This window comes from Bombus impatiens, unplaced genomic scaffold, assembly GCF_000188095.3.
Source record: "Bombus impatiens unplaced genomic scaffold, BIMP_2.2 scf_0377, whole genome shotgun sequence".
Taxonomy (NCBI): Eukaryota; Metazoa; Arthropoda; class Insecta; order Hymenoptera; family Apidae; genus Bombus; species Bombus impatiens.
The window spans coordinates 1,479,602-1,504,486 of NT_176796.1; the positions used below are offsets into that span (position 1 = coordinate 1,479,602).

General features: G+C 41.2%; 1 protein-coding gene across 2 annotated transcripts in view; it reads left to right on the forward strand.

Moving 5' to 3' along the window:
• Positions 1-24,885, forward strand: part of LOC100742267 (nesprin-1) — a 63,653-nt gene that overhangs the window by 26,412 nt on the left and 12,356 nt on the right. The window contains exons 15-34 of one of the 2 annotated variants that reach the window (XM_033320920.1): positions 118-5,655; positions 6,259-6,547; positions 6,685-7,204; positions 7,291-7,739; positions 7,844-8,039; positions 8,335-8,409; positions 9,107-9,259; positions 9,711-11,958; positions 12,283-13,594; positions 13,846-14,209; positions 14,664-15,272; positions 16,027-16,812; positions 17,022-18,182; positions 18,459-19,238; positions 19,461-20,111; positions 20,414-21,015; positions 21,244-21,886; positions 22,082-22,420; positions 22,553-22,858; positions 23,111-23,262. In XM_033320920.1, the coding sequence (XP_033176811.1) occupies positions 118-5,655; positions 6,259-6,547; positions 6,685-7,204; positions 7,291-7,739; positions 7,844-8,039; positions 8,335-8,409; positions 9,107-9,259; positions 9,711-11,958; positions 12,283-13,594; positions 13,846-14,209; positions 14,664-15,272; positions 16,027-16,812; positions 17,022-18,182; positions 18,459-19,238; positions 19,461-20,111; positions 20,414-21,015; positions 21,244-21,886; positions 22,082-22,420; positions 22,553-22,858; positions 23,111-23,262 (17,173 nt within the window). The remainder of the gene's footprint in view (positions 1-117; positions 5,656-6,258; positions 6,548-6,684; positions 7,205-7,290; positions 7,740-7,843; positions 8,040-8,334; positions 8,410-9,106; positions 9,260-9,710; positions 11,959-12,282; positions 13,595-13,845; positions 14,210-14,663; positions 15,273-16,026; positions 16,813-17,021; positions 18,183-18,458; positions 19,239-19,460; positions 20,112-20,413; positions 21,016-21,243; positions 21,887-22,081; positions 22,421-22,552; positions 22,859-23,110; positions 23,263-24,885) is intronic. The other variant, XM_012386060.1, reaches the window with a different exon arrangement.

The window sequence follows — 24,885 nt, forward strand, 5'->3', positions numbered from 1 at the left end:
GCAAAAGATTGAGACGCTCTGTATAAACATTCTATCTCTGTTTTTCTTTCTAAAACTAATCTATGTATAAAGTAGATAGTCATAAATAATTTACAAATAATTTATTTGCATTTTCAGGTGAAACTGGCGGTCCAGGAAAGCAGCTGCGCGCTGACATTATAAGCCTCGAGAAGAGCATCGAAACTCTTCAAAAGAGTATCGTAGCCCAACGTCAAACCGCTGTGCAGAACCTGGAGACTTGGAAAGAGTACGAGAAAGGAATCAAAGAATTGAAACCTTGGATCGAAGAAGCCGAGTCAAAGGCAGCCACCATAGGCAGCAAACCTACGACTCTGCCGCAAGCAGCTCAAATGTTAGAAACCACCAGAGCATTCGAAACACGATGTCAACAGCACTTCCCTCAAATTCAAGATTTATCCTTGGTCAGCCAGCGAATATCAGGAAAAACATCAGCCTCCGACGAAGTGGACGCTGTTCACACTCGTTGGAACGCGGTACACGATATAGCAGTCCAAACAAGCACGAAATTAGACAAGCTGGTCACTTCGTGGAACAGCTTTGAATCCGAGATCAAAGAATTTAACGAATGGTTAGAAAAATCCGAGAGAACCGTTCTCATAGAACCAAACACCGAAACACCGGAGGTATCAGTCTTAGAAAAAGAGCTGACTCGATTGAAGGACTTCAACAAGACTATATCCGATCATCAAGCTCAATTGATATCGTTGACCCAAGTGTCTGATCATATCAGTCACGGTTTATCTTTGGAAGGAGCGACCAACTTGAAAGCTCGTGTATCAGACATCAAATCCAGAGTCAGTAAGCTGGCTGACACGGTCAGATTGCAGATCAATCGCGTCTCTGATTCTCTGTTAGCTCGCCAGGAATTCCAGATGAAGATCACCGATCTGGAGAACTGGATGTCACGACTGAGATCGAACGTCGCTGAGATCAGCGATGCGACTGTTGACACCGTTGATACCAATCTTCAGGCTGTGCACGCGTACATTCAGGAACACTCCGAGAAACAGCCCAGTTTGGAAGCTATCTGCGAAGAAGTAAAGGTGATATGTCCTAAAGGATCCATAAAAGCTAAAGCTGCTTTGGTCGACACTTATGTAGATCTAGAGAAGAAGTATAAAGCATTAGGCGACGACTTGCAACAGAAGAAGAAGGGATTGGAGAAATGGATAGAAATGTTGAGTTGGTTGAACGACGCCAATGCTCAGTTGAGTCATTGTAAATACGAAGCTGAGGCTAGAAAACCTACTATAGCTGATTTGGAGAGATTCTCCTCGGAATTGCAGACTATATACGAGAAGATAGACACCTGGAAACAACATGTTTTACCTGACACTGCCATTGGAATTCAGATCAGGGACAAACAGGGCAAACCTCTGTCCGCATCGGGTTTGTTAAACGATTTAGAGAACAAAGCCTTAGCTCTACAGAACGAGATATCCGCGAAACGTGACAGGCTAGAGAATCTTGGCGCCAGGTGGAACAATTTCAGAACGCTTCAACAAACTATCACGGAGAAGATATTGAACACTCAAACTGCTCTTCAAGAGACGGTTTACAACGTCGACTCTTGCAAACAGTTGGCTCCTGCCGTGGAGACGATTGATCGATTAATCGAAGAGCATCAGAAGAGAGAACAGGAGAAAGAGATTCTTCATTTTGAAGGAAGTTCCTTGATGAAAGAGGACCAGAGATCGACGACCAATATTCAAGTTGTTTTATCTTCTGTGGATGCTAATTGGGAGAAGGTTAACGAGCTTCTTCGAGAGCAAAGGAAGAAATACGCTGACATGAACACCGACTGGAAAGATTACGAAGAAGCTAAAGAGAAAGTGGAAAAATCTATCAAAGAAGCGACCAGCTTGTATCAATCGGTGAAAGGAGTTTCTTATGACGTTACTCAAGCGAATATCACGTTGGAGAAGCACAAGAAAGCTTTGGAAATGCTGAAGAAAGGCAGACATTTCTTGGACAAAATGGATTCTAAGGCGCAACAGTTGACGAAGGAAGCTTCTTTAATGCCTAGATTCAATTCTGATCTAATCGAAAATGACTTAACCGATGTCCGACAGCGATACCAAGATACTTTTAACGATATCAGTGAAAAACTGCAAACTTACGAGACTCAGGTAATCATCTGGAAACAAATAGAAGAATCGAAATCTGAACTTATCAAGTGGCTCAATAATACCAACGACGCTTTGACCACTGCGTTTGAGCGTTTAATGGACGCAGAAAATTGTCAAGCCAGGTTAATTAGATACAGAGAGGAGTTGCCTGGTTATCAACAATTGTATCAGAACATCGTCACCAAAATTGAACAATTAGTGAAATCGAACAACGATACCGATATTCCTACTTTGAGTTCTCTCCATAAATTGTTGGACGATCAGTTCAAGGTGGTTAAAAGTTCGGCGGATAAACTGGAATCTTTGACGTGTACGTTAAACGAAAGGGAAAGAGCGATTAGACAGGAGCTGAAGAGATGCGGTGACGCAATATCGAAAATTCGCGAAGACATTATCAAATGCGACGATTTGACCGGCGAAAACACCAAGATTCTTGGTCGTATCAATAAATGTCAGGAATTAAAAACAGAATTGGAAGAATGTGATTACGCTCTGTCTAAAGTTGAAGAAACACTGACGAAGATGTCTACGGAGTATCCCAGCATCTCCAAGTCCAGTTTGCCAAAGGAACTGCAGGCTCTTCAGCTTCGAAGAGATGGTGTGGCCAGCCATGCTAATAAAGTGATAGCGACGTTGGTAGCCTTCTTAACTAAATTATACCACGAAAAATTCAGCGCTCTTCAACGTATGGTAGCGACGCTTAAAGAAAAAGTAGCTTGGTGCGAACCTGAACAAAGTAGCGATCGTTACAATCTAGAAGTGAAAATGGCGTCTCTGATGGACGTGGAAGCTGGAATCGCCGATTGCACCGCTAGAAAAGAAGACACTGACAACTCCTTGAAGCTTCTAGCATCTGTCGAAAGCGCCGAAACGATGACCGGCTTAAAAACGGAACGTGACAAGGTGGAGAGTGACTTGGAATCCCTGAAGAGTAGTTACAATAAGATCAAGAATGATCTAGAAAGAAACATCGCTCTATGGCAACGTTACGAACTTACATCAGAGAATGTTTTGTCCTGGTTGAAGGAGAACGAGAACAGAATCAGAGCCGAAGCTTCTGCGTTACTTAATTTAGACGATATCGAACAGAAAATTGCGGAAATGACTCAAGTACAGAAGGCAGTGATGGAGTATCAAAGCGAACTGAAAGATCTGACTGCTCTGGCTGAGGACATCACCAGAGTTAGTTCTGAATCTCGAGTGAATCAATACATCAGCCATCTTAATACACGTTACGATTACGTGTTGAAGTTCCTGGCGCAACATTTGGACAGGCTTAAAGAGTTAAAAGAGAACAGGGATCAGTATGTTGCCAATAAGAAGAAACTCGAAGCTTGGATCGAAAATGCTGAAAAAACTTTGAAAGCCTTCGACGAGATCACCGGACCAAAGCCTATAACTTTCTATCAGTCGCGCTTGAAAGAACTGAAAGCTTTCGCCGAAGGACGTGAAGTTGGACAAGCCATATTAAACAAAACAGCGGAAGCTGGCGAAACTTTGTTCGCTAGGGTCACACCGGACCAGAGAGAAATGATCAGGACCGAGTTGAGAAACTTCCGTAACCGCGTGGACGCAATGGCGGACCGTGCTAACGTGATTTATAAAAGAATAGAGAGCGACATGATGCACAGGTCTTCGTTCGAGGATAAATTCTCTCAAGTGAAACAATGGCTGGTTGATGCACAGAATAAATTAGGAGAGAAACAGGAATTACTACCAACGTTACAAGAGAAGAAGCTGACCCTTCACCTATATAGAGCTGTAGCACAAGATGTTAGCGTGCACAAGAATATTCTTCAACAGCTCCAAGATAGATTAAGCTCAGCTCCGGATGACGATGCTAGTGAAATGTTGAGCAACGTGATCGAAGCCCATGAAAAACTGTCTAATGAAGTCGAAGGACGAATTAATATAGCGGAGAAATACGTTTCTAACCATGAAGCGTATCTTCAGACGTTCGAGAAGACTCGGGATTGGATCAACACGGTAATCAACGAGGGAACACCTATAATCGAGGACTTTTCGGTGGAACGAGACACGGCAGAGACTAAAATCACTGCCATCGAGAATCTTCTTCAACTGAAAGCGGAAGGGGATCGAACTCTGACCGACTGTAACGAACAATTGAATATCGTTCTTGAACAAACTTCTCTACCAGGTCATCCAGCTTTGTTGTCTAACTTTGAGCAACAGAAAAAGATATGGGAAGATTTCCTGAAGAGATCCATAGCCTCTAGAGACAAGTTGAGGCATATGTTCGACCAGTGGTCCGAATTTGAGAAGATCGTGGAAGACTTGGAGGCCTGGATCAAGCAGATGGAGACACAATTGAAGGATCAAAGTTTGAAGAGTACAGAGGAGGCAAAGAGGGCTCATTTACAGAAGCTAAAGTCCTTGGAAGAGAGCATTATCGCGAAAGGAGCTGAATTTAACGCTGCCATTGAGAAGAGTCAAAGTATCGAGGCTGAAGCAGACCTGGCCACTAGAGCTTCCAGACAATCTACCAAGTATCAGGCTATCAAGAACCAAATAAAAGAAACCGTGATGCGGTACGAACAGTTCGTAAAGGAGCACAATACCTTCAACGTGAAATACAATCAATTATTGCAATGGATCACGGACATTCAATCGGAATTGAAGAAACACAGCGAAATCGTGGGCGATTTATCCGTGTTGCAAAGTAGACAGAAGCTGATTCGTGACCTTGGTGATACAAGAACGAAGGAGAACGCTAGATTCGAGTCTGTCGTGGACCTTGGAGAGAAATTATATATTCATACGTCTCCCGATGGTAGAGAGATTATCAGACAACAACTGAGAAACTTGAGAACTCTGTGGGATGGATTCACCGAAGATTTGCAAAGCACTACGCAGAAATTGGACCAGTGCCTGATGCAATTCGCCGAGTTCTCCTTGTCCCACGAGCAATTGACTGCCTGGCTTCGAGACGTGGAACGTGCCATGCATCAACATACAGAATTAAAGTGTACCTTGGAAGAAAAACGAGCACAGTTACAGAATCATAAGATTATGCACCAAGAAATTATGTCTCATCAGTCCCTGGTAGAGTCTGTTTGCGATAAAGCTCAGCAGTTGGTGGATCAGACCAAAGACACTTCTCTCAATGTCTTTCTACCTTCTATTAAACAATTGTTCCATAACATCGTGGCGAAATCGAAAGATTTGTTGGAAAATTTGGAAGATTGCGTGGAGAAACATCATAGATTTAACCTGCAAGTGAAGAACTTCTCCGACTGGTTGAATGGCGAAAGAGACAAGCTCGCAGAATGCAACGATGTCACTGGAGAAAGGACAGATATTTGTAGAAGATTAGCTACTCTGGCGACGTTGAAGGACGATCAGATGCAGGGAACGGAACAGCTTGGAAAGTTGAAGGAACTTAGTGATACAGTTGTTAAAAGAACCGCGCCGAAAGGATGGGACGCCATTAATAAAGAGATCACCGTTTTGGAAAGCAACCTTCGTCAATATTTGAGCGAAATAGGTATTTGCAATTTAAATAAAATTCTTATATCTGTAGAGGTTGTTTAGTCGTGTTCAACTCACGTCGGGGTTACCAATTTGTAGAGGTTTATCTGAAGAGGGTGGGTTTGTCGGTGAGCTTTAAAGGACCAGATTGTTCGTCGTTGAAACTGTCGAATATATTTAGAATAATAAATTAATATACAGCCGTATACGTGAGTCGTTAGTACAAAATATAAATCGCGGAATAAATACTCGTTAATGCTCGTCGCGTAACTCGATAAATACTCGTGAGATATTCGGAGATACTCTGCAGATACTGTACGATACTCTACGATACTGTGTGTCGTCCGCGATCACGTTCGTTCAGTCGGAAAATTTGAATTTGTCTTCATTCGAGGGTTGCATGTAGCGGCGACAGTGTTTTGTCCGGACTTTGTTTATCGTTACGTTTCTGCGTCAAGGCTGAGTCAATGACCCGAGGTAAAACAACAGCATGAATCGCTCTCGACTCGCGTCGTTCTTTGACTCCAGTGTCGCTACATATCTATAATATCTAGTCTTACGATTTACATAATTTAAACAATTCTTTTAATTTAAACATTTTCTTCTTTTTGCCGTGTAGAATCTGTGGAAGAGAAGCAAAAGACAGCTCTTCAGAAATGGCAAGACTTTGAAGACAAATTGGAAACGCATACAAAATGGTTCAGCACGATGGAAGCTGCCTTCAGAGACCAACAATTGCAACCTACTTTGCAGGACAAGGAGGCTCGTTTGAAAGTTCTGAAAGAGAAGCGTGACGCGATATTGAAGGAAGAATCGAATATCGACGAGTTCGTTGACAAGTCGCATAGTCTACTACATGCGAGCGGCGTTGAACGTATCAAACCCATGATCTCGCAAATTAGCAATAGGTAAAACTCTTCAGACAAGAATCGAAATCTTTCATTGACGCTAAATCTAGATCTTTACGTATATATATATATATATTTATTTTTACGAAAAGATGAAACCGAGATTTTCAATGAAATTGTTCAAATGGAAATTTCAGATACCAACTATTGCACGGGCTTAGTAAAGAAGTAGTGACAAGATGTCAGAGTATTCTAGACGATCATCGGGCTTATGAAGAGAAACTGAAGGTTGTGGATGCATGGCTGACTCAATTGGAACAAAGTTTAGCCAGTCTGAAGAAGGACGAGGCAGGCGGAAATCTCGAAGAGAGAGTCTCTCGCTTACAGATATTGTTAGCTGAGAAAGAGCAAGGTGAACATCGATTGGGAAGCTTGATATCGTTTGGGGAGAGGATCCTTGCTGACACATCTGCCCAGGGAAGGGAACTTATCCGTCACGAACTAAGGCAGGCTCGAGAACGATGGGATAAATTTGTAGAAGGCATAGATGAGCAACAGAAGAAACAGGATGCTCAGTCTTTGCAATGGACCAATTATCAGGAAACTTTGCAACAGATTTTGGCTTGGTTAGACACTATGGAGAGATCTGTGAAACAGGACTCGACGATCACGTGGTCTTCTCTTCAGGAAATTAAATCCAAGTTGTTGAAGAGCAAGGTGCTTTTAGTTGTTTTCTCGTTTTGTTTTAGAAGTGAAAAAGGTAAACCTTGTTACCGATAATAAAATGTCGTTATCTCTTATAGGCAATGCACCAGGAAATTCTGGCATACAAACGCATCATCGAGGGTGTCTCTGAAAAGGCAAATGCACTGACGTACGCAGTCCAAGCGCCATCAGACGCTCAACAGAAAGCTGCTTCGGTTTCTGGAAGATACGAGGACTTGGTTGAAATGTCACAAAAGAACATAGTCAACTTAGAGACACTCCTAGACACGTTCCAACAGTTTTACGATCTTCAGAAATCCTATCAAGACTATCAGAAACAACAATGGGAACAATTGACCAATTACAGCGACTACACGGGCAATAAAGCTGCCCTTCAAGCTCAACTGGCCAAGATCATGGAGCTTCAAGATGGCCAGAGGGAAGGAGAATTAAAATTGGATATTCTTAGCGAACATGTGGCTCAGAGTGCATCCAACTTATCACCTAGATCGTTAGAATCTATGGAAAGAGACCTGGCTTCGTTGAGGCAAGATTTATTTTATTAGTTTATCGTTAACTGTATTCGAGTTGAGATTCAAATGAGATTAAACGAGTTAAAATTTCTTGGTAAAACGAATATTTATGTTACAGATTCGAGCATAAGAAATTCGCCATTACAGTAAACGACATTATTCGATGCATCGAGGAGAGGATCCAGCAATGGAGCGAGTACGAAAATTCTTTGGAACGTTTATTAGCTTGGTTGGCGGATGCAGAGTCGTCCTTGAAGAATTACTCCCTAAAGAACTCTCTTGAAGAGAAACAAGAACAACTGGAGAAATACCAGGTAATATTTTATAGTCTAGAATAGAGACCACAGTTGTATCTTGCAACGTATGTACACCATAGAGGGTCTGTATCTGTAAGAGCAGATTATTCTAATTAAAAGATTAGTTCAACGTTTCGTTGAAAAATTAACTTTCATTGCGCAAAGTCACGCTACGAACGCGATCTGTTTCTTTTTTCGAATAACGCGCGAACGGTACGAAGATTTTTTGATTTTTAATCAAGAAGAGGAAAAGATACGAGAGAGATGAAGTGGTATACAGGATCAGGCATTGTATTTTGGAAAACTTTCTTAGGCACTGCAAAAAACCGCCTTATCGTGGGACACGGAAGTGACGGAACTGGTGGCCCTAGGAGACCACCTGGACCAAGTAAGAGAAACATGGAAAAAATTTGTTCGATCAGGGTTGTGAACGCTTTTTTGTCAATTGGTCTCTCGTTACTGTCTCCTTCTCTTTTTCTTCTTCTTCTTTCTCCCTATATTCTAATCGTTCTTTTTGCTTTTTTTCTCTCTTTCTTTTTCTTCTCTTCTTTTCTCAACGATTTAGTTTAGTGTGATGTAAGTCGAAAATATATTGAAAATGATTTTATGAGAGCATCGGGGTAAGTTTCAAGAACTCGATACACTGTACACTCACTTTTCACACTATGATACTTACACTTGCCTTTTCTTAAACGTCTTACGAGTAGATACTTTAACACACATAAATTTTCTACGATCTTCTTATCTCCTGTTTTACTTCGATGCATGCAAACGTGTTGTTTTGAGTACGTTTGATCGAAGAATCGTGTTTCCAAGCCCCTACATTGCGTTGTCATGGCACGCGAAAAAATCCATGACTAGTTGATTGAATTCACATTAACCATCTGTACATGAACATACCCACCAAACATACAAACAAACATGCGTGTTACCTCTGTGAGTTCAAGGTAGTTTCAGAAAGACGGCAAGCTACCTGATCAGTACACACGTTTTAATCAGTTTGTTCGATAAAGTACACGAAATTTAAAGACAAAAGCTTCCTATATGAAATATCGTGCGATTCCAATGAGATTTCTGTTCCATAGATGTTGATCGTGAATCTCCGGCAGAACGAGGCCGAGTTTGACAAGATGAGCGACGAATCTTCCGAATTGATGCAAATTAGTGGGGAAACAAGGTTCTCAGCCAACGTTCAGCAGATCACCTCGCGTTTCCAATCTATTCAAGCGACTGCTAAGGTGAATATCAAAAATTACATGTTAAGACTCGTAATTATAATGTGACATTCATCTTTAAACATAAGTTATACGAACAATAATTCAATTATTGATCAATAAACTTTTAAGTCTTTTACAAGTTCATGCAAGAGACGTATAATTATTTTATAAAGTCTATAATTTCGACAAGTAGTTGTATCATCTGTGCGATTAAAATTCTGTGAATAATCTATGAACAATTTTAAAATTCTAAATCGTCTATCCGTCGTAATTTCATAGAAATTCTTGGAGCAACGAATTATTTAATTAGAAATTCTGATTTATCGAGAAAAAATGTCATCTAATTTAGTCAAATATCATTCACTCTATTCCCAAACATTTCACACTCTTCTAAGAATATTCTAACGCTTTCACGATAATTGTATATTACATCGTTCAAATTTAAAGCTGGAAATTCTTTAAAAAATCACAGGAATTGGTAAAGAAATGCGAACAAGCAGTGGCAGACCACGCAGCCTACCTGGAGCGCTACAAACAGTGTTCAGAATGGCTAGCAAACACCAGAACTACTTATCAATCCATCAAAGACGATCTCAGTGGCACTCTTCAAGAGCTAACGTCGAACGTAGCAACGCTGAAGGATCTTCTAACTCGTCAATCTTCGGCAACTCTTTTGATAAACAACACCGTGGAAGCTGGAGAACGTCTGTACTACACCACAGGCATGGACGGTAGAGAGATCGTTCGTCAACAATTGCTAGATCTTCAACAAGCTTTCGAAGAACTGTACGACAGCATCGCGTCGACCGAACGAGAGTTACAATCAAAGATCTCGCGTTGGTCCGGATTCGACGAGTCCAACGAGTCGTTCGACAACTGGCTGAAGACTGTCGAGACTCAACTAAAGCCAGAAATCGAATTAAAAACCACACTGGACGAGAAACGAGCTCAGTTGCAAATCTATCGTTCGTTCTTGCACGATATTCAGTCTCATCAACAAGATTTACTCGATCTTCGCGATAAAGCTGATAATTTACCAGACTCTACTGACAAAATACATCAGACGCTGAAGAAACTGAACGAAAGACACGCTACAGTGTTGAAACGAGCTGCTGCGTTCGTTGAAAAGTACGAAGGCATAGTCAGCGATCACCAACAGTACAGCAAGGCTGTGCTCGACACTCACGAGTGGTTAGACGCGACGCACAATGCAGTTATTCTTTGGGGTGACACGGAATTAGAACGAGTGTCCCTTCACACGAACCTGGATCGACTGAAGAATTTATTGCAGAGTTTACCAGAGGACAAACCAAGAGTTCAACAGATAAGAATCCTAGGGGAAAAGGTGATTCCAGGAACCTTGGAATCTGGTCAGATTAACATTCGTTCGCAGATAGACTCCTCGCAGCAAGAATGGGAAAGTTTGGTCACTGCTGTCAAGTCTACTATAGAGAGTCTAGAAAACAAGCTTCAACAGTGGAACGAGTTCGAAACATCGAAAGAACGATGCCTCGCCTGGATGAGAGAAACCGATACCAAACTTCACGCGGTAGACCTGAAGGCTACTTTGCAAGAGAAGAAGGACCAATTAGAGCTTCTGCGCACACTCCAAGGACAGGTTCGCGCGAAAGAACTGGAAATAGACGCTGTCTCCGAGAAAGCTCAACAGCTTCACAAGAATATCACGTCTCGTACCACACATATGTCAGAGTTAAGCATCAAGTACCAACAGATATCGAACAAAGTGAAAGATCTGAACAGTCGTTGGCACCAATACGTGACCACTCATCAAGAATTCGACAATCAAGTGGCAGAGTGCACCAGATGGTTGGATGACATTAGGAAGAAGTTAGCTTACTGCTCTGACCTGGGTGCATCCTCTCAGAAAGATTTAGAGAACAAGATGGAGGTAATTCAAGATCTATTGTTGTACAAGGAAGATGGATTCGCCAAGGTTCAAGGGATCGTAGAACTAGCCCAAGCTGTCTTAGCGAACACAGCACCCACTGGACACAAGGCTATCAACGATGCTGTTGGAAAATTACAAGAACAATGGAGCGCACTAGCCTCGAAGATGTTGGAGACCAAGACCAACTTAGATGATTCTATCAATAAGTGGGCTGGTCTTCTAGAGCAGATACAATCGATGAATAAAACTGTCGATTATATGCAGTCTGCTTTGAACGAATTCTTGCCATTCCAAACGACAATGTCTGAAAAGAGGTGTCAGTTGGAACGTATCAAGGCCCTGGAAGAGAAAGTTCGATGCGAGAATATCGAAGTGGATAGTCTGAAGATCAAGGTGGCTGAAATGATCGCCAGTGGTCCTCAAGGTCTGGCTGCATCCCAGGCACAGAGCATCTTGAACAGATTCGACACGTTGTTCGAGAAGATTAAATCGTTGTTAACCGAGCGAGAAGAACAATATAAGGATCACAGATTGTACAAAGAAGCGCACGACGATATCATCAATTGGTTGAGTCGAGCTCGTGAAAAGATACCATCGATGAAACAGAGGCCATTAAGCGATAAATTGGCTATTGAAAATGCTGTGGCTCCATTGGAGAGTTTGTTGAATAAGAAGGCTCAGGGTGAACTCTTGGTGGAACATCTTCAGCATACTGGCAAGGTCGTCTGCGCGAGTACGAGTCCTCAGGGTCAGGAGATTATAATGAACGAGGTGAAAGCTCTAACTCAGAGTTTCGAAGAGCTTTTCAGAGGTAAGTCTATTAAGAGATTTTTAAAAGATTCGAAGATTTTGAAAGTTGAAAGTTTGATTTTTGACGAAGCTAGTTGCAATGCTGACGAATGGTCAGAACTGTTACATTTATTCAATCATTTTCCATCGAATCATATTTTCAATCGTTAGACAATTTTTTACGTTCGAAAAAATTTTTCATATCTAATTCTTGTTCCAATTAAATTTCAATGATTTTTTTTAGAAACTAAAGCGAGATTGAAATATTAAGAATTCTAAGACCGTAGCATGACACTGAATATTTCCATGTTACATTAAGGACGATTTATTTTTTTCAATTGCACAGAAATCAAGCAACAAAAGGATCAATTGGAACAAACCGTGAGTCAATGGAGAGACTACAAGGACGAATACGAGCGAATAAGCGATTGGTTACAGCAGTTCGACATCCTCATAAAGGCGCAGAAGAATTCTCTCTTGTCAAACGTAGAAGGGAAAAAGAAACAAGTACAAGAGGTAAAAGAAATACTGGAAAACCTATTAAAGAGACAAGAACAAATCGATAAATTCAACAAGACTGCATCCAGTCTTCTTTCGTCTAACCTGGACACCTACATAAACAACCAACTTCGTCACTTAAACTCGCGCTATCAGGTTCAAGTGAATCTCGCCAAAGACGTTTTGAACAAAGTCGAAACTAACTTGGCTCAGCACGAAGAATACGTAGCTAATTTGGCCAAGACTTGTGCCTGGATCGAAAACGCGAAGCAAATCATTCGCAAAGGGACCGAAGCAGCGTCCACTAGCAGTCGAGAAGAATTACAGAACAGATTAGACAACATTCAAGAATTATTAAGAAAACGCGAGGAAGGACAAAACTTGGTGCATCTGACAGTGAACTGTGGAGAGAAGGTAATGAGAAATACTCGATCAGATGGTCGCGAAGAGATAAACACTCAATTAAAGGAGATTCAAAATGCGTGGGAGAGACTAGTGAAGAAGATTTCGACGACCAAAGTGCATTTAGAGACGAGTTTGCTTCAATGGGCGGATTACAGTTCGTCGTATTTGCAATTGCAACAATGGATCAACGACAGAGAAGCTAAATTGCAACAAGTCTGTGAACAAAAGGTGTCGAAAGCTAGAAAAGGTCTGGCTGGCTTGAGTTCCTTGGCTATTGGAGAAAGGAAGGCGAATCTTAGACAGACGAACAGTATAGTTCAGGATATAGTGGCGTTCGAGCCGATGATTCAATCGGTTACCACGAAGGCTGAGGATCTTCGACAGGCCACACCAGCCACGGAAATTTCAATAAAATACGAAACCTTGAGCAAACAAGCGCAGGAGTTGTACGCGAAACAAAAAGAAACCGTGGAACAACATCAGGCGTTTATCGATAGTGGAAACGAATTTATTCAGTGGATAAGAGCGGCTAAGGAGAGACTTGGAAAATGTTCAGAACCTACTGGGGATAAGGAATCGTTGGCGAATAAGATCACGCAGTTGAAAGTATTGCAAAGCGAGCTGCCAGAGGGCCAGAAGAAGTTGCAACATGCTTTGGAACAAGGGAACGCGGCGTGTCAAATCGCCGACGAGGAGGACAAGGAGATCATCGAGGAGGAAGTTGCGATGCTGCAGGAAGAGTACGACAGCTATGTGTAAGTTTCGTGATCTGTTTCGGACTTTTGGAATTTTTTATATTTTTATGACGTACTTTCAATTATTATCTTTCTTTCGATATATTCCTTGCATTTTTCTCTTTTTTCTTTTTACCTTTATCGACATCGTTGGCGTTGATGATAAATAACAAGTTCGATAATTCAATGATGAGAAATCAGAAATTCATTGATTAAATGTTCAGTCCAGAATTAATTATTTAAATACCGAAGTTCTGTATCTCTTTTAACAGAGACTCGTTGAACAACACGAAGAGTTTACTGGAAGTAGGAATAGTGAAATGGACGGAGTACGAGGACCAATTTTCAGAAGCTACCGAATGGCTCACGCAGACCGAGCAACTGGTGCAATCGTTCAACAAACTTCAAGATAGTTTGGAAGAAAAGAAGAATGTTCTTGAACAATTCCAGATCCATTTACAGACGTTGTTCGACTGGCAAAGAGAACTTGATCGACTGAACATGAAGGCTCAGATGTTATTGGAAACTTGTGCAGACACCAGAATCTCGAACGCTATCACCCAACTGACGACCAAGTATAACGCTCTTCTATCTTTGGCTAAAGAAATAATGAGACGTCTGGAATTACATTATCAGGTATATCCCATTACCGAGCTTCGAGCGTTAGAGATGCTTAAAAGATTAGGATAAAATAAAAGTGTATAATATCAAATATAATGTCTGCATAGTTTAGTGTCGCGTTCTCAAACAATTTTATTCTGCATTACCTTGTACTGCAGTCTACATTCTTCGCTATTACTTTTTAATATAAGCTTCTATAGTAACTTTGAAAGTATTTGCTCATACATGTTTTTCTACGGTTCGGTATTCGATAGATTTTCAAGCTAATTATCAAAAAAACTTTTTATTATTTTTTATTAAAAATCGAAACTTGAATAGCCAAGCTGTATATTAAAATTCACTATGCTATCTTTGCAAGAACACAACGGATTAATTATAATCTTATTTGGTACCGTAACTGCTATCGCATAACCCCAAGGATAGTGCAATCAAAATTCCTAAATAATCCTCCGTGTCTTGTCGTTTACAGGAACATCAGCAGCACAATACGTTGTACCAAGAATGTCAAGATTGGATCGAACGAACTCGTGACAAACTGAGCGAATGTAAGGAGATTCCAAGCACCTTAACCGAGGTGAACAATAAGCTGCATACTTGCAAGGCCATCAGACAAACCTTGGAACAAGGTCAGAACAAGCTGCGTTATGCTCTCGAACTAAAGGAGAAGGTGATTATGAACACAGAGCAAAATGGTGCGGCAAAGATTCAAGAAGACACGGAAAACCTCAAGACAGAATTCGAGAAATTGTTAGTGAACGTGGAAGACATAAGACAGAAACTTGCCGCAAGAGCAAGCGCGTTGGAAGAATTGAACAAAATTCATCGACTCACTACGGATTGGATCGATGAGATCGAGGGCAAGATACAGCCGGGTGAAATGTATAAGAACGATCTCAGTGAAAAACGAGCGGTGTTGGAAAAGTATAAGACGGTTCAGAGGGATATTCAAGGCCATGGTGAAACCGTAGATCGATTGAAGGCTCGTTTGGCTGAAGATTCTAGCATACCCGTTGGCCCTTATCAATCTACCATCGCAAAGTACGACGAATTGACTAAGTTGATCGCTGAAAAAATTCGAGTACGTATTTGTTAAATGTGTTAAACGTTAATTATTATTACAAATATTAATCAAACGTGTTAAATTGATTAAATCCTGGATTTTCTCTCGAAGTTTAAATGGAAAAGTACAAGAATTTTCCTCGATTTAATCGAATCTCGTAAATAACAGATGGAGAATATTAATGTAGTATCGGAATATTTAGGATGTCGATGATGGGTACGGCCGCTTTTCTTTTCATTTTTGTATCGTGGAAGAAAAATCGGACTCCGGTCGCCGGGATTCGAACCCGGGTTCCGAACGTTCGTAACCTAAGGCGCTAACCACTGCTTTTTTTTTAATAACGTTTATTTAAACCAAGATACAATTTTAATACATTTGGGTATTCACAATAAACTATGAATTTTGGTAAGATGTGTTAGGCAAAGGTACCGATACGCGACGCTACGACGTAGCCATACTATGTTATGTGTCGGCGCTTTACATTTTTTGTGTTTAATACAATCTTTGGATTTAAGCCGCTGGGGAGCGGAGCTTTTATGTGAGTTTATTTTTATTTGATTTTTTGTGTCCTGAAAACTTGGTCGCAAAACAGGACGCTTCGGTAGTCTACTTTCGCTAACCCTAATTAGTGTCGAGTGGTGGTATTTGCTATCGAGTGCCGCCACAGGCCTCTTTTCCACGATACTACATTAATATAAACGCGTAATCGAAATTACAGTTAATCTTTCACATATATCTGCGTATAAATATACCATAAACTTTCCTGTTTCAGAATTTAGAAGAGCAGGTGAACGATCACGAGAAGCTGCAACAAGCTCATAACGAAGCCGCGGATTGGGTTCGTCACACGAAACTGGAGCTTCAGCAAAACTGCGACACCCACGGCGAAAAGGAGCGGATCATCGAACGGGAGAACAAAGTGAATCAGATCATCGCTTCCCTTCCCAAAGGAGAAAACTTGATCTCGAAAGTTATTCAATTGAGCGACGGAGTGATCGCCAGCACAGGTCCCGAAGGTCAAGAAGCTATCAAACAGGACGTGAAACAGCTGCAAGCAAATTGGAAATCTTTGCAAGCGCAGTGTCACGAGTCCCAGAAGACTTTGTCCAACTGTATTTCCAGCTGGTCTCAATTTACAACCGCGTTGGACAGCATGAAACGATGGATAGATCATTTCCAGAAGAAGGTGAACGACGAGCAATCGAAAGAGAATAAAACCCCGGAGGATTTAATTCGGTGCAAAAGTCTCGTGGAAGAGGCCGTCCAACAGAAGCCAGTTTTGGAAGATTTGAACGACAAGTGCGAAGCTTTGTTGGAAATGAGTGCATGTAGTTGGGCTCGTGACAAGACTGTGCAATTGCAGTCGGCTTACACGTCTTTGTTGACGGATATGCAGGGACTGGTTTCCAGGGTGGAGAAGAATTTATCCGATCACACCGAGTTCTTGAAAGCGAAGAAAGAGATGGAAGATTGGCTGCGTATTGCTCGAGGATCCGTGCAGGATTGCATGGGTGTTGGGGATGCTGAATGGGCCAAGGATAAATTGGAAACCATTAAGGTGTGTTATCGATAGATTTTTATGCTCGCAAAATTTACAGATGCACAGAATGCAGGTAATGCGCGATATTTAAATAGTCAAAACTAAGTTCTCGTTATAATTCTTAATAGAAGTTTCTTTCGTTTTTAATAGAAGAAATCTCTCCTTGGTTGTATTAAAATATGGATTTATCGTTGTTGATTTTTCAAAAAATTTGTCTGTGTCTGTAGATCGTCGCAACAAGGATCACGGAGGGTCAACATCTACTGTCAACATTACAAAACGCGTACGCGAAAGCCATAGACACGGCAGTGCCAGAGCAACAAGACCAACTAAGATCTGACATGGCGGGACTTCTTTCCAGCTGGGAGCAACTGAGCATCGATTTGAACACGGTTCAAGCTCAGCTTAAGTCTCTGTTACACCGTTGGGACGATCACACGGAAGCTCACGGGAAGATGAAACGTTGGTTGGAGGAGACCGAGAACAGTATGCAGGAACTTCCAGACACGAAGGGAGAATTCGGTGACATGAAAACGATGCTGGAACGTTACAAGCACATCCAAGAGGAAGTTCGCGGCAAGAAAACCGAGTTAGATCATTTGTTGGAAGAAGCCGGCGAACTGTCTAAACTGGCGAAAAAGAGCACGCCTCTGGATCGTACGAGAGAATTATCGAAACGTTGGCAGAATCTGAGCGAGAACGTCGACGAGAGAAAGAGATTGATAGAAAATGAAATCGAGGAATACAACGCTTATCACGCAGCCTTACAAGAGACTGAGAAATGGCTGTTGCAAATTTCTTTCCAATTAATGGCCCACAATTCACTGTACATCACGAACAAAGAGCAAACGGTATCGCAAATTAAACAGCACGAAACTCTGCTTGCAGAAATCGAAAATTACACGAGTGTGCTGGACGATTTGAAAATGAAAGGAAATGGACAGATCGGTCGATACGTGGCTGCCAATCCTGAGATAAGAACAGTCATCGAAACGCAACTTCAAAACGTTCAAGAAAGCTACAATTCTCTATTGAATACCGCGTTGCAGATTAAGAAACGATTGGCGGAATCGTTGGTCAAGTTCCAGGAATATGAGAACACTTTGGAGAGTATTATGAAGAATCTGGATGCGTATGAGCCGGAAATAGCGCAAGAGATGGAGGCATCCTTGGATACTCTCGATATTGCGAAGCAGAGATTCGAAAATGCGCGCACCTTGCATAATAAGTTACAAGGCGAGAAAACGAGGCTTGCTCTGGCTGTCGAAGCTTGCGAAGCTGCGGTGGCTTGCGTCTCGAGACCCGGAAGTCCTCTGGATGCGCCGCCTGTGCAGATTCCGCCGAGAGAAGTGGAAGTTAGGAACAAACTGGAGGAACTGATCGATCAGGTATCGTATTCTTTTTAATCTTTTAATTTTTTTAATTTTTTATTTTATTTTAAAGAGATCTTCGTCTTCATTAAGGATTTCTATTAAAAAAATTTGTATTAGCGAAAACGAAATAAAATAATATGCGTGCTCTTGTTAAATATGCTCGTTATTATCAATTTATTGATAATAAACGACGAAACGTACCGTTTTGCAGTCGTAAAAATAATCATGAAAATTGATTTGATGGCAAAACGTTGAAACAGCTACACTGCATGATCGACATCGTGGTTTCAGGCTCAGGCACACTTGATGAACGTGACGAAAGCTCTGAACGAACTAGAAGAACAAACTCGTCAGAAGAACGTGCTTCGATCTTGGATAAACCAACAAAGAGCTCTGTGCGCCGAATGGAAGTCTCGGCCAGCGAAATTAAGATCCGAAGCTGCACACGCCGAGTTACAAGCGATGAACGACTTACTTGGAAACGTTGGCGAACGTCGAACTCACGCGTTGACCGAACTATCGCTTAACGAAGACGATCAGGACATCGAGGAAGGATTGAACAAACTGGAAGCAGAGTTGACGGATGCTATCGCCGGAAAACAAGCTGCTCAGGATCTGATTCAAAAGTACAGAACACAGGTGCAGAGTATTCAAGCCTGGTTGGATGTCCTATCGAAGAAAGTTGACGTTATCGAGAAAGGAAATGGGCAAACTATCGGCCAAAAGATCGCTAGCGTGAAAGAGATCACAACGGAGTTCGAGTCTCAGGGACCTGGAAAGTTGAACGAGGTGAAGACGTTGAGCGATCAAGTGATGGATTCTGTGAGCAACTTGGATTCACAGCAGATAGAAGAACAAATTAAGTCTGTCGAAAGAAGATACGCTGATATAGCGAAGAAGCTGCAGAGGAAAGCGCAGGTATTGGACATGACTGCTCAAGGAATCGAGGCAACTAGGCAGGAGATCGAAGAGAATCGTGATTGGATTGAGCAAAGGAAACAGCAAGCCCAGGTCTCTGATCCAGTTGGATTTGACAGCAAGCAGGTGGAGGAGAAGCTCCTTGCCCTGAAGGTAATTTTATCAGAAAGAATATTGAGATTTCAAAGAATTTATTTATTTGAAAGAGCTTACATTTTTTAGTCGAGTAGTTGAATTATTATGAATTTCGTATTTGTTTATAAATCAAAGAACTAGAGTTAAAGTTTTAGTTCTTCAATTGTAATACTTCTACTTTAAATTTGTTACGATAAATAAATTTTCTTCGATCTTCATAAAACGTTATGTAAATTTTAGGCGATGCTGAAGGAAGCAGAAGGAAAGCAAATGGTGATCGATACCCTGGAGAAACGAGTCGGTAACATGCAGAACGAATTAGAGGCCAATGAACAGCAACAATTGGAAAATGAAACGAAAGCTTTACGTGGCGAACAATCTCGGCTTTGTACGATCTTAACCGAAGGAATTTCCAGTGCAACGGCTGCAGCCGACGCTCGTCGCAAGTTCGAAGGCGATCTGGAACGAGCACGGGGTTGGATCAAGTCGAAGAGCAATAACTTGAAGAAGCTGAGCGGGTATCTGCCTTTGAAGGCGTCGAAAGTCGAACAGGATATCGTTCAGCACGGAGAATTGGAAGCTGACATCGATTCCTTCAGCGAAAAGGACCTGAATGATATTTTGAAGCAGGGGCATAATCTATTGAAGGAATGTAACGAGGAGGATCGAGCGAAATTAGGAAAAATCTTGGACGAAATGAGCAAGGATTATGACGAGCTGAAGAGCGAAGCGCAAGAGAAGCAGGCAGCACTCGCGGATCTTCTTCAAGGACGAAAGGCCTTCGAAAATGAAATGGACAAGTGTAAGAGATGGATCAACGAAGCTGAAGTGGCCACGTCTTCGGATCTGAGGTCTTCTAGCATCGATATTTTAAGGGAACAGCTGGCTAAGGTAAGACACAGGTTCCTGTAGCGAGTTGCGTCACAATGGACGTACAATGATAGCAGAATGCATTGTTTTCTGTAGCGTAGAACCGTCTGTATTTCCATTTATTGTATCTAAATACTCAGGCACAAAGGGAACTATATATGAAAACTTTGCTTGCAATTTCAAAAGTATCGTAATAAAAAGCGCGATCAAATTCTAATTCAATTCTATTATATTACTGTTCGGATTATAATCTCACTTTCGTTCTCCATTCATCCAACCAATTTTTCATCGTCGATTAATTCCCACTTCTCGCGTATTTCCAGTACGATCGTCTAAAGAAAGAGGCAAAGGAGTACGCGGACGACATCGAGAAGCTAATACAGCAAGGAAAATCGATTCTCCCAACCGTGAGCGACGCTGACAAACTCGAGCTAAACGAGCAGTTGCAAAACATGAAAGAAGCTCACGGCAGAGTAGCTGGTATCATAAATGAAAGAGCTCTGGCTCTTCAAAAGAGCATCGACGAAGCTGAAGAATCATTGGCAAGGATTGCCGAAGCGGTTCAATACATGACAGACGTGCAGAAAGAGCTTCACGAGCTTAATAAACCGATCGGTTCCCGCGTCGAAGACGTGGAAGCTATGCTGAATGCGTACGAAAAGATCTTAAACGATTTGAAAGCGAATAAGGCGAAGCTATCCGACCTCCAATCGGTCAATGTATCTGATCTACACGGGGTATTGACTCAACAGGACGACCTCATAAAGGCTATAGAATCGCAAATTGCGAAACTTCGCCAGTTACTTCTGTTACGACAGCAATTCATCGCCCTGATCACCGATATTACGACGTTCATTGCTAAGTACACGGAGATCGTTCGAGACATCGAGAACTCAGGTCAGACCACGGAAGAAAAGATCAAGAGGTAGGAAATTTTTTACTTTGTATTATTTATCCAGCTATTTTGATCTTTATACATTTTGGAAAATTGAAATATTTATAAGATCGATGAATATTTTGTTATTCCTGATTAGCGCATTAGCAGGCTGCTGTAAAGTATCTGTCATAGAAATATTTAACAATGTTACTAACTTTTATTTCAGTGTTGATTATCCTTCGTAATTAAACACGACTGTTTCCGATTTTTATTCAGATACGACGATGCCATTCTAAAGATCCAAGAATGCGAGGCGACGCTCGCAAGTGCAACGGACAAGGGTCAGCAAATCGCAGCAGAAGGTTCGACCGCGGATAGAAACAACATAACGGAACAACTACAATCACTGAAGCAACAACTGCAAGGTCTAAGAAGAGCCGTGGAAACTCAGAGGGAGCAACACGAATTAGCTGCGGCGGAACACAAGAGACTCGCGAACGAACTGGCCGAAATTCTCGATTGGTTGGAAGATAAAGAGAAAGAAGTGAAATCTAGACCTCTCTTGGAGAGAGATCCGACCAGCGTGGAAGCTGAACTGAAGAATCACAACGTATTATGCGAGGCTGTCAATGAACATCTCGACAGAATCAGAAACTTGAAAAACTCTGTGCCTCACGAGGAAGGAATGCCTGGTTCGTTGAAAGAAATGCTCAGCGAAGCAGTGTCTCTGTTGACCTCCTTGCCAAGGGAAATGGAGGAACGTGGAAATTATTTGAAGACTAACATGAAACTCAGACAAGAGTATGCTGCTCTTACTGAGAAACTTCGAAGTTGGGTTCGCGAAGCAGAGGTTAGACTGGAAAGCGACAAAGATGGACTCGATTTTGAGAATATCCTGAGCGATCTCGAGGAGCACAAGGTTCGTATATATCGAACAATTCGATTAAAATGAAATAGTTTGACGTTAACAGCCTGAAAGTCTTGAAAATCATATCTGAAACGTATGATTCAAGATTTGCCAAAACCTTTGAATTAGTATCGGATCACATTGCAAGTGATTCAAATTATTTGCTACGCTTCTTTACCGTATTATTTCGATGAATTGTTCTTGCAGATTTACTTTAGTAGCGAGCCAACGATTCGCGAGCTGGTGTCTCAGCAAATACAACAAGCAGGTGACAAAATTTGGCCATCGTTGACTACGTCCGAGCAAGAAGAACTGAGCGCGGAACAACAGCAACACACTCAATTACTGAAGAACACGTTGAACACCGCAAAATCTCAACGTGCCAGATTGGAACAAGGAGCTGAAACTTGGAGAGACTACACGCAAACCCTCGAGCGAGTTCGAGCTGTGATCGCAAGGAGTAGATTCACTGACGAACCTGTCACGACTCTGGCTGGATTGCAATTTAACATCCAGAAGATCACGCACGCTCTCAATGATATACAGGTTAGTCGATAATCGTCGCACGTCTGTTTGTCGTTAACGATTACAAGACAATTAGACGATGTTTCTGGCCATTTACTAATAAATGTTATCACGTATCGGTAGAAAGAAACAAATTTTTATTTTTTCGTATAGAATCAACAGTTCGAATTGGACCTTTTGAACGAACGCAGTCAAGAAGTGCTTCGATTGGCTGATGCTAATAACAAAAAGACGATAGAAACACAAATCGCCGAAATCAGTGCGGAATGGAGAGAATTGGTTTCCGGGTTAGAGGGTCGCAGAGACGCTCTCGAAGCGCTGTCCAAACATTGGGAAGATCTTGAGGCGCAATGGTCTGTCATTGAAGCTCGTGTAAATGTCATTGAAGAGAAGAGCAAACTTTTGGATATCGTAGTTCGGTCTAAGCAACACTTGCAAGACGTTATCAAGGCTTTACATGTAAGCACAACGTTTCTCTAATAATTGGATGGTGATAAAAAGAAAACTGTTTTGATGTCGTAGAATTTTATCTTGAAATTTTATTTACTCTATTTAGAATGAAAGTAATTCGGTTAGAAATCAAATGTGTAATAAAAATACGATGTAGTAAAACGCAAGAAGACATTTTATATGTACAAAGACCTTGAATAAAAAAATATAAATATGTATTACTTTGTGAATTTTATTAATCTTGCTTTTTACTGTGTACAGGAGCTGGTAGCGGAAGCGGAGAAATTGAAACCGATGACAGAGGAAGTGAAAGATCTATCAGGACCTGTTCTAGCGTATCTGGCAGCCTTCACAGAGGCACCAGCCCACGCGCTCGAGAAAAAGCTGAATAAGTTGCAGAATTCCGTCGAATCGTGAGTCGAAACTGCTCTTTTGTTGTTGCGATGTTCCAGAAGCACTGCCAAGGACACTGTATCGGTGTCACCAGAGGATCATATATTTCTTGATTCGCGAACGCGTTTCTTTCGAAGTCGAGAAAACTTTTTACTTATTAAAATTTACTCCACAAAGCGTTCATTATTAAATACGGTTTATATTCTATTCGTGTCTTATAATTTTCCGTTTTTATTAGAAAACTATTTTATATCTGCTAGAACATAATTTCACACAGATCTACTATTCATCGATTAGCAATTACATTTCTTATTCCGCTTTTGTTATTATTAGATTTTAATTTCTGTTATCAAGTTAAGATTACATATTTATCTTCTATATTTCATTTTCTTGCAAAAAATCATTATCCAGTGTTCCGCCAAACTGCGGAATCATCAACGAAGGAACCATGCGGTGCGATTGTGTGCAATTTCGACGCATGTGCATGCGTGTGTATGTGTGTATGTCTGCTTATGCATATTACCATCCCTTTGAAAGGGCTAGGTAATATCTGCTTCCCCCACCCTTTCATATGTTTTGTTTCAGGCTATCTTCGCATCGAATATCAATATATTATTTAATCATATGTGTATATTCTTGCAATTCTTTTCTGACATAGTACTCTTTTCAGGATAATTTATTTATAGCCACCGATCGTTAGAATTCATCTATTATTCATTTCACATCAATCTATAAATAGTGAATTTGAGTTTCTGCGTTAAAAGCTCGTTCATCTTACGCACGCTGATCGTTCTTTCTTCAAGATGAATAATATCAAGAAGTCCATTTCGAAACGTCGATTCAACCGGGAGGGCGGTTTCGTTGAAATTTTCGCCGAGGAATAACAAAAATTGAAGAAATAAAGAAACGATGTCGAAAAAAGGGAAAGGACAAGAGTTGTGGTTTCTCGATAGCGGCAGATTCTTTATGGATTACGACACCTATCGATTTAGCATGCATTACGTGTCCTACTGTGTTGTGTCATAGCCAAATTAATCCCATGACGTAATTAGGCCTTGGAAAAAGTTGTGCACTGCGTGTCGCGATATGCATTGCATCATAAAATTAATATCCAGAAACGAATATAAAATAAGCCGACCGGAGATGCCGATCTTATCCGAATCATATTTCATCCAGTACATAGACTTTAAAAAAAAGCTGGTTTTTCTCGATTAATAATGAATGACGTGGATCGTGATTATCATCGCTGCTAAAGTTAATCTCAATCAGCCGGTAACTCTCATTTTCTATTCTAATTGAAACGTATCTATGAACTGATCAAATCTGTTCATTGATATTTCCCAGTTATACGATCTTCGAAAATAATTAAAACAGAATAAAGGAAAGTGGAACTTCTTAAGTAGAACCTGTTTCATCCCCTGAATATTAACTAATTCGATCAATAATTTCTTCCACGAACGAATAGAACCGATTAAGATACAAACACGAAAGCGGATTATTTTCTCCAATCTCACTGTACAATCCAATAGTATACAAGAAATAGATCCAAATATATAAAAATACATAAATGGCAAATCTCGACACGTTCAAATTTCCCATAAATGAACAAACGCCCACGATTCATCACGCCTACGACAGTTCTA